The sequence below is a fragment of the Cebus imitator genome, unplaced genomic scaffold (genome assembly GCF_001604975.1).
Source record: "Cebus imitator isolate Cc_AM_T3 unplaced genomic scaffold, Cebus_imitator-1.0 Scaffold65, whole genome shotgun sequence".
In the NCBI taxonomy this organism is placed as follows: Eukaryota; Metazoa; Chordata; class Mammalia; order Primates; family Cebidae; genus Cebus; species Cebus imitator.
This window is the reverse complement of record NW_016107380.1, coordinates 5501442-5515618: the sequence shown is the minus strand read 5'-3', so window position 1 is coordinate 5515618 and position 14177 is coordinate 5501442. Positions and strand designations below refer to the sequence as shown.

The 14177-nt window shown below is 42.6% G+C and overlaps 1 protein-coding gene across 3 annotated transcripts in view; it reads left to right on the top strand.

Moving 5' to 3' along the window:
• The window catches only part of ARFGEF3 (ARFGEF family member 3), a 176530-nt gene that overhangs the window by 14443 nt on the left and 147910 nt on the right, over positions 1-14177 (top strand). Inside the window, exon 1 of one of the 3 annotated variants that reach the window (XM_017530436.2) lies at positions 7778-7964. The exons of the other annotated variants lie outside the window; for them this stretch is intronic. Within the exon in view, the coding sequence (XP_017385925.1) occupies positions 7921-7964 (44 nt within the window). The 5' untranslated portion in view covers positions 7778-7920. Of the gene's footprint in view, positions 1-7777; positions 7965-14177 lie in introns of those variants that run through there. 3 annotated transcript variants of the gene reach the window in all.

Below are 14177 nucleotides of genomic sequence, written 5' to 3'. Positions count from 1 at the left end.
TGAGCTACCACACCTGGCTTACTTTTACTTTAGACAGTCTAATTATAATATGCTGCAGTGAAGTCCTTTTTGCAATGCATTTTTCTGGGAATTGCTAGGCCTCTTGTATGTGGAGGATCTGTCCAAATCTCTTGCCAGACTTGGGAAATTTTCATCAATTATTTTCTTAAATAGACCTTTGGTCTGTCTTTTCCCTCAGGAATACTGATAATTCATAAATTTGGTTGCTTTATGTAGTCCCAAATATCTCAAAGGCTTTGTTCATTCTTTTTTCCTTATATTTTGCCTGACTGTATTATTTCAAAAGACCTGCATTCAAGTTCTAAGATTCCTTCTTCTGCTTGGTCTAGTCTATTACTGAAGCTTTTGAATATATTTTGTAATTCCTTCAATGAATTTTTCAGTTACAGAATTATTTTTGGGATATCTATCTCCTTGGTAAATTTTTCATTCATATCATGAATTGATTTTCTGATTTCCTTGTATTAGTTTTCAGATTTTTCTTGCATCTCATTGAGCATCTTTAAAATCAATATTTTGAATTTTTTATCTGACATTTCAAGGAATTGTTTTTGATTAGAATTTATTAGTGGAGAATTATTGTGTTCTTTTGAGGGTGTCACATTACCTTGCTTTTTATGCTTCCTGTATCTTTATGTTGACTTATATGCATTTGGAGCAAGGGTAGCTTTTTATTTTTGAATTTGTTTTTGTTGGGCAGGGGGACTTTTCCTCTTGAAGATGTGATTATGATGTTGGTTGGCTAGGGTTTTACCATTCTTATGTCCTGGGCCATGTCATAAGATGAAATATAGCATACTTGTCATGGCTCCTCTTTCTTCCATATGCCAAAGCCATGACCAAAACCGTAGGTCTAGAGGTGTTTGAATAAGTATCCCAGTAGCTCCCCTTCATATGTGAGCGGTAAAATTTTAGGGGGACATGTTCTGAGCTGCTCTCTTCATCAAGATTGCCCACTATGTGTCTTATAACATCCAGCCTTTTTCACTTTTGTATCCTACTTATCCTTGAAGACTGTGATGAGGTATCCTGAAGTCCTTCCTCAGTCTCCTAGGTAGAAATGATATTTCTCTGCTTTGTGTCTTCACCATTCTCCTTACATAATCCTATCATGAAGTTCATCAACCACATTGGCAGTTGTTTGCAGTTTCTGTTTTCAAACCCTAGCCTCAAGGAGCTCAGCTACACAAACCACTCAGTTTTGTATCTCTTAGCTCAGTGGCTTATAAATGAGGGGGTGAAACTGCTTCTCCAACTTTATATCACGTCTCAGAGAGCCACTGCCTTTATCTCCTAAATTCTTAGAAAATGCAGTATTTGAAAGAATCTGTGACAAAATGGAATCTAAGCTTTGGCAATAGGACTTCTAATATCTTACTGACTGAGAAGGCTTGTCTTAAAGAATAGACCCAGAAGCCCAACACCCAATCCATTGACCTCAGCTAGTGTAGACTTAAATCCTGTGCCCTCTACTTAAGTAAAGCCCTGCTCCACCTAATGTATGTTAGATCAGAGGTGGGGGATGATAGTGGTGGTAGTAACCAGGACTCTGGTCAATATTCTATGCCAAAGGATGCTAAAGATACATAGGTTTCAGTTCTCAGTAGATTTCCATGAAAAGTCCTTGGCCACACTTCTAAAGGACAGAAGAACCTCCACGCCCATCCTGCCCCAATCCAGGACTGTCTCTTTCTTCCTTCCAGGTCACTTGCAGCAGGGCTGGTCCAGATGAGATAAATCTGACAAGATAATCCTGGAGCTATTTTGTCAAATGGCAGCCATTGGCAACAAACCTCTTCTTGGCATTATGAGGTGCCCCTTTATGAACAATTCCAGTGATTATCCTATCCATAACCCAGCCATTTTGCTTACATGCTTCATGATTTTTCAGAACCAACTTCAGTGTAATTGCTTTCTCTTGCCAGTTATACTTTCCAGAAAGACTCTGATAGCTTTTTTTTTTTTTAACCCCATTTTTCACTGTATGTGTTCTACCCTCTCTCCTCCCTGGCTGACCCTCTGCCTGGCCCTCTGCTTCATTTTGCTTGCCTGGTCCAGACACTTCATTCAGTTCAGATAATGACATATTCCTCCTTGTCTTGACATGGGGACCTATTGATTTTTCGTGCAGGGCATGACCACATTTATCAGTGTTTATACTTGGAAAGAACCATACAACAGCCTCCCATTCCTCATATGGTTTTATTTTAATTGCTTTTATGCTGCATTGATCTATTTTAGTGCTTTAGTTCTGTCCTATGAACCCCGAGTGACTTCTGCAAGACATGAGAGGTTTTTTGTTGTTGTTTTGTTTTTGTTTTTTAGAAATAGAGTTGCACTATGTTGCTCAGCCTGGAGTATAGGAGCACAGTCATAACTCACTGCAACCTGGAACTCCTGGATTCAAGCAAGCGTCCTGCCTCAGCCTCCCAAGTAGCTAGCTAGGAGCAAAGGTGTATGGCACCATGCCCAGCTAATTTCTAAAAAATGTTTTGTAGAGATGGAGTTTTGCTATGTTGCCCATGCTGATCTCAAATTCCTGGCTTTAGGTGATCCTCCCACCTTAGTCTCCCAAAGTGCTGGAGTTTCAAGTGTGAACCACCATGCCTAGCAGTTTTTTGGCTTTAACTGAAGAAGGAAATATGTCTGCATCAACTGGGAAGAACTTTGTATGATTTAAAATGATGAGGACAGCAAATACCCCAATAGCTGTTTTTGGCACACAGTTTGAGTCTCATCAGTATTTGTAAGGTTTATTGCCGATGTAGAATGAGGAATCTGAGGCAAATATGAGAAAATGAGAAGCCAATTTATTTAGCTCCCGGCGATGTTCTGTGGTCCAGGAAGGGGCCAAAGAAGTTGCACCTGGCTGATTAGGTTATGGGGTTTTATGGGAAGGGAAGGCAATTGATTGGCTATTGGGGAAACAAAGCAAAGGCAATTTTATTGGCTGTCAGGAAGCAGGAAGTGCCTGAAACTAGTTGCTATTAGTAGGGGGGCAGGACTTTGGGTAAGTGGGTCTTGATTGGCTGTTGGGGAAACAAAGTGAGGGCAATCCTATTGGCTATTAAGAAGCAGGAAATGCCTGGAGCAAGTGGTTATGGGTAGGCAGGCGGGACCTTGGGTCTTGATTGACTGTTGGGGAAACAAAGTGAAGGCAATCTTATTGGCTATTAAGAAGCAGGAAATGTCTGGAACTAGTGGTTATGGGTAGGCAGGCGGGACCTTGGGTAAGCGAGCCTTCTGGGGGCATACAGAGCAGACTGCTACCAGGCAGGGTCTGATGGGGCTTCTTAAAACATTTTTCCTGCAGGGTATATTAACAGCGGGCTGGGGGGTGAATGCATAATTTAGTGCTGAATGTGGGCTTGGGTCTGGTATGTGGAGGCGGGTGCGGGGAAGCCCTGCAGCAAGGCCAGATAACAAGCTTGGGTGATGACGCAGTTACCAGGCACGGAGAGAGATGGATGTGTCCGTTTAACCCTCTGCGAGGCCGCCGGCCTTACAGTATTGTTCCTGCCTTTCTTATGTCATGGAGAAGTGTTGGACTACCCTTGCTACCTCCCACTGTCAGGAGCAAGCAGAGGATGCTGGTGTAGAATTTCCAGTTCATGTTTTTGGCTTGTGCTAATGAATGGAGGATGTGAACATGCTGGACAGGGGCTTCACATTATTCTAGGTAGGTTACAAACATCCCTGCCTCTCTTGGATGTAAACTCATCTTGAGTCTCCTTCCTCCCTTCTTTCTTTCCTCTCTACTAGAGCTGACTTCTCTCTGCAGAATCACACAAATGTAAATGAGTTTTGGTTCTGTTGAGTCAAACTCTGTTGAGTTTTGCTGGTTCTGCACCATAAAAAAAAAAAAAAAGGAGTGGGAACTTTAAGATACTTTGATTAGTCCAAGCCTGGCTAATTTTCAGATTTAGTGAATTCTTTATCTCAGCAAGCTGTGAAAGGCAATATGGAGAATACATTGTCAGTCTTGCTGGGCTCTGTGAGAACCTTGTAAATGAGCAAGGGCTTGTCTGCAGGAGACCTGAACTGTTCTAGCTTTCCAAGATCAGGCTTGCCATAAACAGGTGACCACAAAAATCTATTTGCAAGGAGAGAGTGTCACATGGACTAGTGTTTAGCAGTGGAGGTTGTCGAAATCCATGTTAGAAATCAAGGTGCTCTGAAGATCTAGTTTCTCTTTTTCTTTTCCCTGCTGCCATGGAAGACAAAGAATATTCTTGTTTCCTTTTAACATAGTCTAAGTGATAATTCCATTCTATTTCCAAACTTGCAAACAGCTGCTTCTGTGGACTGTCTGCCCGTTGCAACCCAGTCCTAATGGTTTCCGTGTTCCATTCTGGTTGATAAGGAAGACCTGCAATTAGCTCTCCATTTCAAAGCCTCTCCTTGTTAATAGCCCTGACCTAAAAGCACTTTTAAAGAGATGCAGTCATCACTTAAAGAAGTCACCACTTAAAAAATAAGTGCATAAATCACCCAAGTTAGTATGTAAGGGGTATTGGCTTGAGTGATATTTTAAGATGTGGACAAAATATAATAATGTTTAGAAATAAGCCATGGCCCCTCATCTTTTATGACCATTAGTTGATGACTTGCTAACACTTAGCTTTAAACATTAAAAAATCCACTGAGAAAAAAAAAACAATCCTGTCAGGCCTCCAAGTCCAAGCCTGGCCATTATAGCCCTGGTGACCTGCACATACACCTCTGGATCGTCCCCGGGAGCCAGAAAGTCTTAAGTAACCACAGATAACAAGGTGGCCACAGAAAGAAGTGAAACGACTTGTTGCTGCCTCAACTAATTGCTCTCCTCCTGCAACCTGCAATCATTGTTCCTGCTCAGCCTTGTGGAGTTTCCTCCCTGGATATTGGGTTTCTTAGGACCCCCACCTCTGTAACTATGTAATTTACCTCACCCTCCCCTCTGCTTGCAACTGATACTCCCCACCCTTATGATCATGCCTGTTTGTAATAGATGACCCCTACCCTTGTGACCATGCGTCCTGTGATGCCCTTCCCCTCCCTAAAATAGGTTATCACCTTTAACTGACCACTTGCCCCAACCTATAAAACCAACTCCTATCCCACCACCCTCCACTGACTCTCTTTTCAGACTCAGCCCACCTGCACCCAGGTGAATAAACAGCCATGTTGCTCACACAAAGCCGGCCTGGTGGTCTCTTTACTTGAACAACATGCCTAACAAATCCAATCATGAATTTTTCTTTCTTAGGCCTCTTCATTCCTTTTTTTGTTTTGTTCTGTTTTGAGACAGAGTCTCAATCACTCTGTTGGCCAGGTGGGAGTACAGTGGTACAGTCTGGACTCACTGCAACCTCTGTTCCTGGGTTCAAGCAATTCTCCTGCCTCAGCCTCCAGAGTAGCTTGGATTACAGGTATCCACCACCACACCCAGCTAATTGTTGTATTTTTAGTAGAGACAGGATTTTGCCATGTTGGCCAGGCTGGTCTTGAACTCCTGGCCTCAAATGATCCTCCAACTTCAGCCTTCCAAAGTGCTGGGATCACAGGTGTGAGCCACAGCATCTAGCCTTTTCATCCCTTTTGAATGGAATGAAGATTGGATTTTTGCTGTGTGGATTATTCTATAAATTGTTTTCATCATAAAACTGTGCCTTTAAGGCAAGATAGTCCCAAATTTCCTGCTTTTATTTCAAACTATGCCTCTGTGAAATTGTTTATATTGATGAGTTATACAAATGGATTCCAAGAGATGGAGAGGGACCTGAGCTCATCAATTTAGTGATGTCAGTAGCTCCATAGAGGTATTTATATCTTTCTTTTTCACCCTCTAGGACTTCTGGGAGAAGACTGGGTGCAGACTAGAATCATATTTTGTTTTCTTGGAAACCTTTGTTTATTATTAAGTATTTTATAATTTTGTATATTAATTTTGCTGCATATTTATGTATAGTCGAATTGTATGTAAATCAGTAGGATTATGTAATTACATAATTCCCTGATGTATCTTTCTGAAGTCTGATACATGTGATACAGGAGATCTCCCTTTACCTATTCTATAGTCCATACTCCATTAATATGATGCTTCTTGATGTATTTAATGGCCTTATAATTCACATTTCCCATCTGAATTTGGGACACATGAGAACACAAGTTAACATTTTCAAACCTTTACCAAGTGTCAGGGACTTTTACTATATATATGCTGGCCTCACTCAATCTTGACAGCACTCTTGTGTGAGACAGTGGGCACACTGAGGTTGGAGAGGCTATTGCAGCTGGCCTCGCTCCTTGTGCCAGTCCAGGGCAGAGCCAGGGCTGCTGGACCCCTAAGATCACTTTCTTAATTCACTATGGGGTATTAGCTTTCCGATTATTTGACTTAATACAGAAGTTTTTTTTATTATTTGTAATTTATGGGAAGAACTGAGATACATACAATTAAGTTTCATGTAGTAAATGACTTGATGAAGCACCATTGTTGAAAAAAAACCTAGAAAATCTGCTATATTTTGCCATTGCCCACTCACAAGTGCAGTTTATCAATAAAGGATTATAGATTAGACCACCTTGTATCGAAACAGCTTTACATGGAATTTCCAAGGAGCTAGTACTTTTAAAAGAGGTTTGTTCTATATTCAGACTGAGGGGAGTGTCATGAATTATTAGAGCTATTAAGATTAGTGTATATCCCCAACTTTGCCAGGAAATGACCTAAATTGACTTTACCTCTCTGTAAGGCAGGAGGAAACTTTAAGATAAAGCAGACTCTAGTCTGGAATTGATGTGAATACCCACTGGGGAAACCTGAGTAATTATGTAATTAAATAACTAACTCTTACTTCTCCACCTTCTGCTGACTTGAGCAAGGGAAAAGGCCGGCTAACAATTCATATGGTTTTTAAATAAGGGTTAAGTTGAGCAAAACTGAAGAATTACTGAGAGAAGATTTAGGATAGGGCTCATTTTTAGGCCTAAAGGAATGCTTCTAGAATATTTAAGTGAGAGCAGACCTAAACTAATTTTCAATTTAATGAAGTCCAGAGAGAATTGTTCTATTTAAAATAATGTTTTTGTTTTTCCTGAAACTGTAACTGCCCCGTGGTGTGCTTTATTTTATAAATCCTGTTTTGTTTTTCTGTATTGACCAGCTGGAAGAAAAACCTTCTAAAACAAAAGGGGTTTTGTATGCATATTTCAGAGGCTGTTGGTGGGACAGAAGCCAGGAAACTGGGTCCAGCTGTGCTTGGGGGTGGGGGGAGAAGGGATCCCAGAGTGGGAGGGGCAGAAGGAGGGCTGAACACAGAGGACTGATTAGGTGGGAGGGCTGCTGGATTTACCCCCAACTCTGAAATAAAGCTGGGTATGGAAGACAAGGCCAGCAACACCACCTTTGCTGAAAATGGGGAGGGTAGCATTCGTGCATTTCAGAGGTAATAAACAGATGTAATTTACAGTCAACAGGAGGGTTTAAGAAAAAAAAAAAAGTTGTTAAAGGTGCGCATGCCCAGGCATCCAGTGCAGAGGATGTTCTTAACGAATGTTTGCTCGAGATAATGGCTTCACTGCGCTCAGTTCTGCACGTTGACATCTCTATCGGTGGGGTCTGGAGAGTGTGATGCTGAGTAGGAAGACAGGGTGGGGACTGAGCTCACGTGGATCAGGCAATTGGCAACGGGGAGCAGGTGGCCGGGGTTTGGAGTCAGAGCCAAACACGCAGCGTGGTGCGTGCTGGAAACGCAGGGAGGAACAGGACGCGCTCTCTCCTCTCAAAGAGCTCGTCACTTGCTGAAGAGAAAGCAAAGAGGTCATCATAATACACAGGCCAAGTCCTGGTTTTCCCTCATATGCCTGTTGGGGCCTCGAGCTGGTCATTTTGCCTATCAGTTTCTATAAACGGAGATGGAAACAGGAAGGTGGGGAGGTGCTTCTGTTTCCCCAGCATGGTAAGTTTGGCGAGACCCCACTGCAGGCCACAGAGGTGGCCTCCACCTCCCCTGTGAGTGCTCAGCATATGTCCACTGTGGGTCTGTCCAGGGAAGGGCCTTGCTCCTTTGTGTCTCCCCTGCATTGGGACAGGAGGGCAGCTCCCACCCACGGGGCTCGCTCTCAGAACCCTCGGTGCGTTACTGATGTGGACTGAGGGAGCACTTCTCAAACTCTTTGGTGTCAAGACCCTGCACATTTTTAAAAATTATTTATCCCACAGAGCTTCTATTTAAAATTTGGATTATATCGATTTACCATATTAGAAACTAAAACAAAATGTTTAAAATTATTAAAAACATTAGCAAACCCATTTCATGTTAATATACTTTTAATGAAAAATAACTACTTTTATTATACTTCTACCAACCTCATAGCTATGGAATGAATATCCCCCACCTCCCTAAACAATGTAGTCCTTGCTGGGTTCTTATGAAGATTACATAAGAAAGTAAGACGGCAGTTTGCAGAATGTACAACAAATCGTGAATGAAATGTCACTCTAGTAAACAGGCTCACAGTTTTCCGGCAGTCTGCAGCATGATTAAGGATTTCCCCCTCCTGTGCTGGGTTTCAAAGTGTGATTTTAGATAGGAAAACAAGGGTACCAGGAAGAAAGCGCAGATAAGACTCTGGATTTAAGTAGCATTATTTCTTAGTCCTGTGACTATAAAGGGACCTAATTGGTCATTGGGAATTATAGGCAAATCTGCCTGGGCAGGCAAGATCTGGAAAACTTGACTATGGCAGTCTTAAGTGTTCTTTAAAATAAATTCTGGCATCTGAAAAAAGGGAACTGGGATCTAATGCTGCTCTAACAGTGTGTTCTGTTTCCATTTTTACTTATAGACTCAAATTTCTTTGAGCTGGCCTCTCTTGAGGCAGTCCATGGATGAGGGTGGCTGTTGATGGAGCTATGGGTGGGTGGGACAGAGGACATCACATTTCCAGTAGTACTGCAACACATACCTCCCTGAAGATAATGCTGTGGTTTTATTTTTAACCAGAAAATATTCAGGTGCTTTCTTAGTTTAGGAGTTAATTATTGGCATTTTAAATTCTCCAGGCCTTTCATCCTTTTCCAGTGAAGAAACCATTACTTGCCTACCCAACATCCAACTGCTCCTGACCCCCATACCAGGTATAGGACCTGCCTTCATTATCAGCCCTGTGCTTCCAAGGAGGCTGGCCACGGGCTTGCCTGGCATCAGAATATGAGGGGGGTGCCCTCTCAGTCTTGTGAAAGTGAAATCCTTTCTTCCACCGAAACGTTTCATATTCAAATGATGCTTGGAGCAGCTATAGCTGTTTGCAGCTGTGAGAAGAGCCAGCCAGGGAATCAAGCTGACCCATGGTGGATCCGAAGAAAGATAAAAAGGTCCTCCTGGCTGTTAAGGGAGCACTGAATCACCTAAACCTGGAGCCAGTCTGCCTCCTTGTTTAGGCCACTCAGGGAATTGGACTTTCTGTTACTTGCAGCTGAACACACCCTAATTGATGCACCCTCTCTAAAGGAATGATCACGACCCATAGGACCCAGAGAAGGGAAGCTAGCTCAGGTGTGTGCAGCTGCCATAACCAATCTGAAGATCTGTGGTAGGATTCTTGTCTTTGTGTCTGACTGTCTTCTGACCATTTTGTTGTCCTTTAATTTTGTGTGTAAGATAAAGAGTTGAAGTTTTCAATTAAATGGTTGGTAACTTTGATAAGATAGGGAGGAGACCTGAGATATCTGTGGCGTTTACAAGGTATGGGACCTTAGACGTGGGACTTTGGGTTTCTTTTCACCCCTTGAGCATGCAGATGTATATTATAGCTTCGACCTGCCTCCGTAAATTACCGATTTACTTGTAGGCTGTCCCATCCAGACCCTGAACTCCATCATCCTTATACCCATGGCTGCTGGTGCAACACAAGTGACCCCCAGTAATGAGTTACCAATTATGGAGCATTGTTCTACACCAGGAATTATACTAATAGCTTGGCATGCATTGTCTTATTAATGTTTACTGCAAGTACAATAGGTACTAATATAATCTGCACTCTAATGATAAGAGCACTGAGTCTTGAGTGATAAAATCATTTGCTTGATGTCCCACAGCTAATATATGATAGAGGTTCAAATATAGGTCTGACTTGAAAATTGTTCTCTTTTTCTTCAATGCATATTTGTTGAATATCTGCCATTTAGACATGTTAGAATAGGAATTGTTGTTCCTGTTTATTTCACCTTTCACCCTTGGGAAATGTATTGGGACAGAGGACACATATGTCATACTTGAATATTGCCTCTTCTCTGGAAATAGGCCTTAGTGGAGTATGTGACTTACAAATGTGTTCAGTTGTCAGCAAGGGAAAGCCTAACTAGCAGTGGTTTAAATGAGATGGGGTCATTTTCCTCAAGGCTGTCTGGAGGTCAGCTTTCGGCACTGATATCGCCAGGATTCTCTTGGCCTTCCATTATATCTGACTCTTTGTGCACAAAATGGCTGTTGCAGCTTTAGATATCACATCTCCATCCAGAAAGAAGTCCGAAAGACTGAAGGCAGAAGGGCAGAGCCAACTAAACAGGTCTGGTCCTTTTCGTTGGTAAAGCAAAAGTTCTTCCGAGGTTATAAGGGAGGCAGGAAAAGTGGAAAACAGGATAGTTGGGAAAGGCTCACACCAATCCTGCTACCACTTGGAGCTGACCATGCTGTTGGGCAAAATAAATTGGACTCTGGTCACTAAGGAGAAGGCTGCTGACGCTGCCAGCCACACATCTGAAAGTGGAGGCTGTTAGAATTTGAAGAGGTGGTGGAGATATCCCCATCCTGCAAGCAAAACAACTGAGACTTGTAGGGAACATAAGTGTCTGAGCCAGAACAAAAGAAAAGGGCTTGTTTCCCTAGACTGCTGCTCTTCTCACTGTGCTGTCCCTTTCAAAGCTTTTACATATCTCCTCTGCAAGTTGTTCCTCTCATCCTTTTTTTTTTTTTTTTTTTTTTTTTTTTTTTTTTTTTTTTTTTTTTTTTTNTGCTCTTGTTGCCCAGGCTGGAGTGCAATGGCGTGATCTCGGCTCACCAGAACCTCTGCCTCCTGGGTTCAAGAGATTTTCCTGCCTCAGCCTCCTGAGTAGCTGGGATTATAGGCATACACCACCACACCTGCCTAATTTTGCATTTTTAGTAGAGATAGCATTTTGCTGTGTTGGTCAGGCTGGTCTTGAACTTCTGACCTCAGGTAATCCTCCTGCCTCAGCCTCCCATAGTGCTGGGATTATATGCATGAGCCTCCAAGCCTGGCCCTCTCATTCTTTTGAAGGAGGCTGGGGAGGTCAGAACCTTCCTAGTATCTGGTGGATAGAAACTAAGCTTCGGAGAGAGCCAAATATTATGCCCAGGATTATCCCCTACTTCTGTTCAGAGCTAAACTATGGGAGGGAGTTGGACCAGAGTGCTTTTCCCACTGTCCTTTGTGATACCGTGACCCTTTATGGTCTCTCTCCCTAGCCTGGAGCAGTGAGGCTCCTTGCTCAGGCCCCCTGGGCTTTCAGATGGGTAGGCACATCTGCCTTGACACCTGATCAAGGAAGGCTCTCGCTCTCAAGGAACAATTGGGTAGAGCCCAGCCTCCATAAGAATATTGGGTCCCTGTGTGTTCCTGGGGAGGAGAGAATGCCTCCTAGTATAGCCATGAAGAGTGGTGATGCCCCGTAGACTTGAGTCTGAACGTTTCTCTCCAGGCTGGTCTGACCCTGTCTTTCAGTCCAGTTCCTGGTTCAGTCCTCTGTGGCCTGTTTCCGCCTTTCCATGCTGGGACAGTGTGTGCCTTGGTGCTTTCCGACACATTGTGGGAAACACTGTAGCCCACCTCAGCATCCACCTATGTGAATAATGTGTCCAGTCACCCTGGTAACAAGGCATTGGGTGTAGCCAGCAGCAGGTGTAGGTGGGCGAGTCAAGTGCTCCTAAGTTTTCCTCAATTTAGGAACTTCTTCCAATTATAGTAGGATGGAAAATGAGTGTGTGTTGGGGGGGTTTAATCTAGGGAAAGGAAAAACACCTGTCCTGAGCTAAAGGCAGCTACATAATAGGATTTTGCAATAAAATAATAGAGTAGAATAATTATAGTGTTTATAATACTTGAGTATTTGTTTACTGACAGATTGCCTTTTCTTCCATGTGAACATTTTTATCAGCTTCCAGGACCTTAGCTGGTTTTCACTGGTTTTTGTGGGCACCTACATGTGTAGTTCTGCAAGCTTACTAAGTCTCTATTTGGATGCAGGGCATTTAGAACCACTCCTGCTGCAAATGATGGTGCTGCATTTGCTTTTCGTGGTGTCTGATATGAATGGCGAGAATAATATCAGGCAGACTTAGGTTCCCCACTGTCTCTGGCCCCTTAAGTAGAATCTGTCGTGTCCTCCACAGTCCCTTTTTCATGCCCTGGGTTGGGAGAGTTGTCAGGCAGCTTTTACTGTCTTAGTTTGACTGCCTTTTGCTCTTGAATCATTGCACTAAAGAGAACAGTTTGCTACTGTTTAATGTCTTCAGTGCGTTAAAAAAAAATACTGGGCATATTTGTTTTTCTTCCAGCACATGTCTCATTTGGAAAGGTCATGCATTTATATAGTCAACTCGCTATTATCCTGCTTGGAGTGAAGCAGCCTGATGTATTGCTGTATATACGGTTGCCTTCGGGGTGACCAGGCTATCAGGCAGTTGCAAACAGGCTAAAGGGCACCTGTTGTGCCCACACACAAACCCAACCTCTAGCACAACATTTATCCCAAGAAACAGCCTTGTCTTGTCTTCACATCACATAGTGCCAAACCTGAGGCTACTTGCTGGGCAGGCTAATGTCAGCTGACCTGCAGGCTGGAAGAGGGAGGTATAAGGTCTGTGATATATTTAAAGCAGGCAGCTAGTAAGGAATCAGCCCAACCTTTTTGGCTCCTACCCAAGGCCTGTTTTTAAAGAGTGCTTGCAGTACAGGATCGAAAGGGATGTTCAGTAGTTGAAATACCACAAACATTACTGCTGGGAGAAGTTGCTGTTTATGGGAAAATACAATTTTACCTCATTGTTCTCTGCCTGATGCTTGTTGCCAAAATGAATTACTTAAGGGGAGTTATCTCATACATGGATGCATGAAAGTGATGTTTGGTGCCTATGGAGAAGGTACTGCAAAGCTTTTAGCAGAGGACAGAAGCTGTAACTTCAAAGGTAAAAAGGTTTCAGTTTGACCTACAGAAACACCGATTTAAAATTATTTAGAATGTAAGGATACACACACAAATGACACACTTGTGAAAAAAGGTAATGTCAGGGTCTGAATTGAGCATGTTCTCAATGTAGAAAATTCAAAAGCCTAGGAAACATAAGTATTCACACACACATCATGTTATTTGAACCACGCAGAAGGTTTTACTCCATCCCTGCTTTATAGGTGAAGAGATTGAGGCTTTGTGAGGATAACTTGCCCAGGTTTACCCAGAAACAACTGTTAAAATCTAAACTCTAACCAGTGACTCCTGTGTGCAAAGATGAATCTTAATATTTGGTTTATTTTCTTCTGAGATATCTAACAGTTGGCATATATGGTATGTCAGGTTTTGAAGCTTGCTATTTTCACTTAGCATATCAAACACATTTTCCCAATGTTATTAAGTGTTAATTAAAAACATTTTGAAAGCCATTAAAATTCCATCAAATTGATATGCCATGGTAGGGAGGAAGGTCATTTTACTGTCTCCTTTATTACAGGAATGACTTTAACAATTGGTCTAAAATTAACATGAAATACAGATATCTTCTCCTCTTTGAAGCTATGGTCTCAGTTTTTAAAATGTATGTGGTGAATCATGCCTGTAATTCCAGCACTTTGGGAGGCCTAGGAGGGAGGATCCCTTGAGCCCAGGGGTTTGAGACCAGCCTGGGCAACATGGCAAAACTCCGTCTCTACCAACTTTTTAAAAAATTAGCCAGCCTGTAGTCCCAGCTACCAGTGAGACTGAGGTGGGAGGATCACTTGAACCTGGGAGGTTGAGGCTGCAGTCAACAGTAATTGAGCCACTCACTACACTCTAGCCTGGGTAATAGAGCAAAACCCTATCTCAAAAAAAAAATGTAAAAAATGTAGTATGCCATCGTGATACTAGAAAGGTAGTTCACTTGTGTGTTAGATGA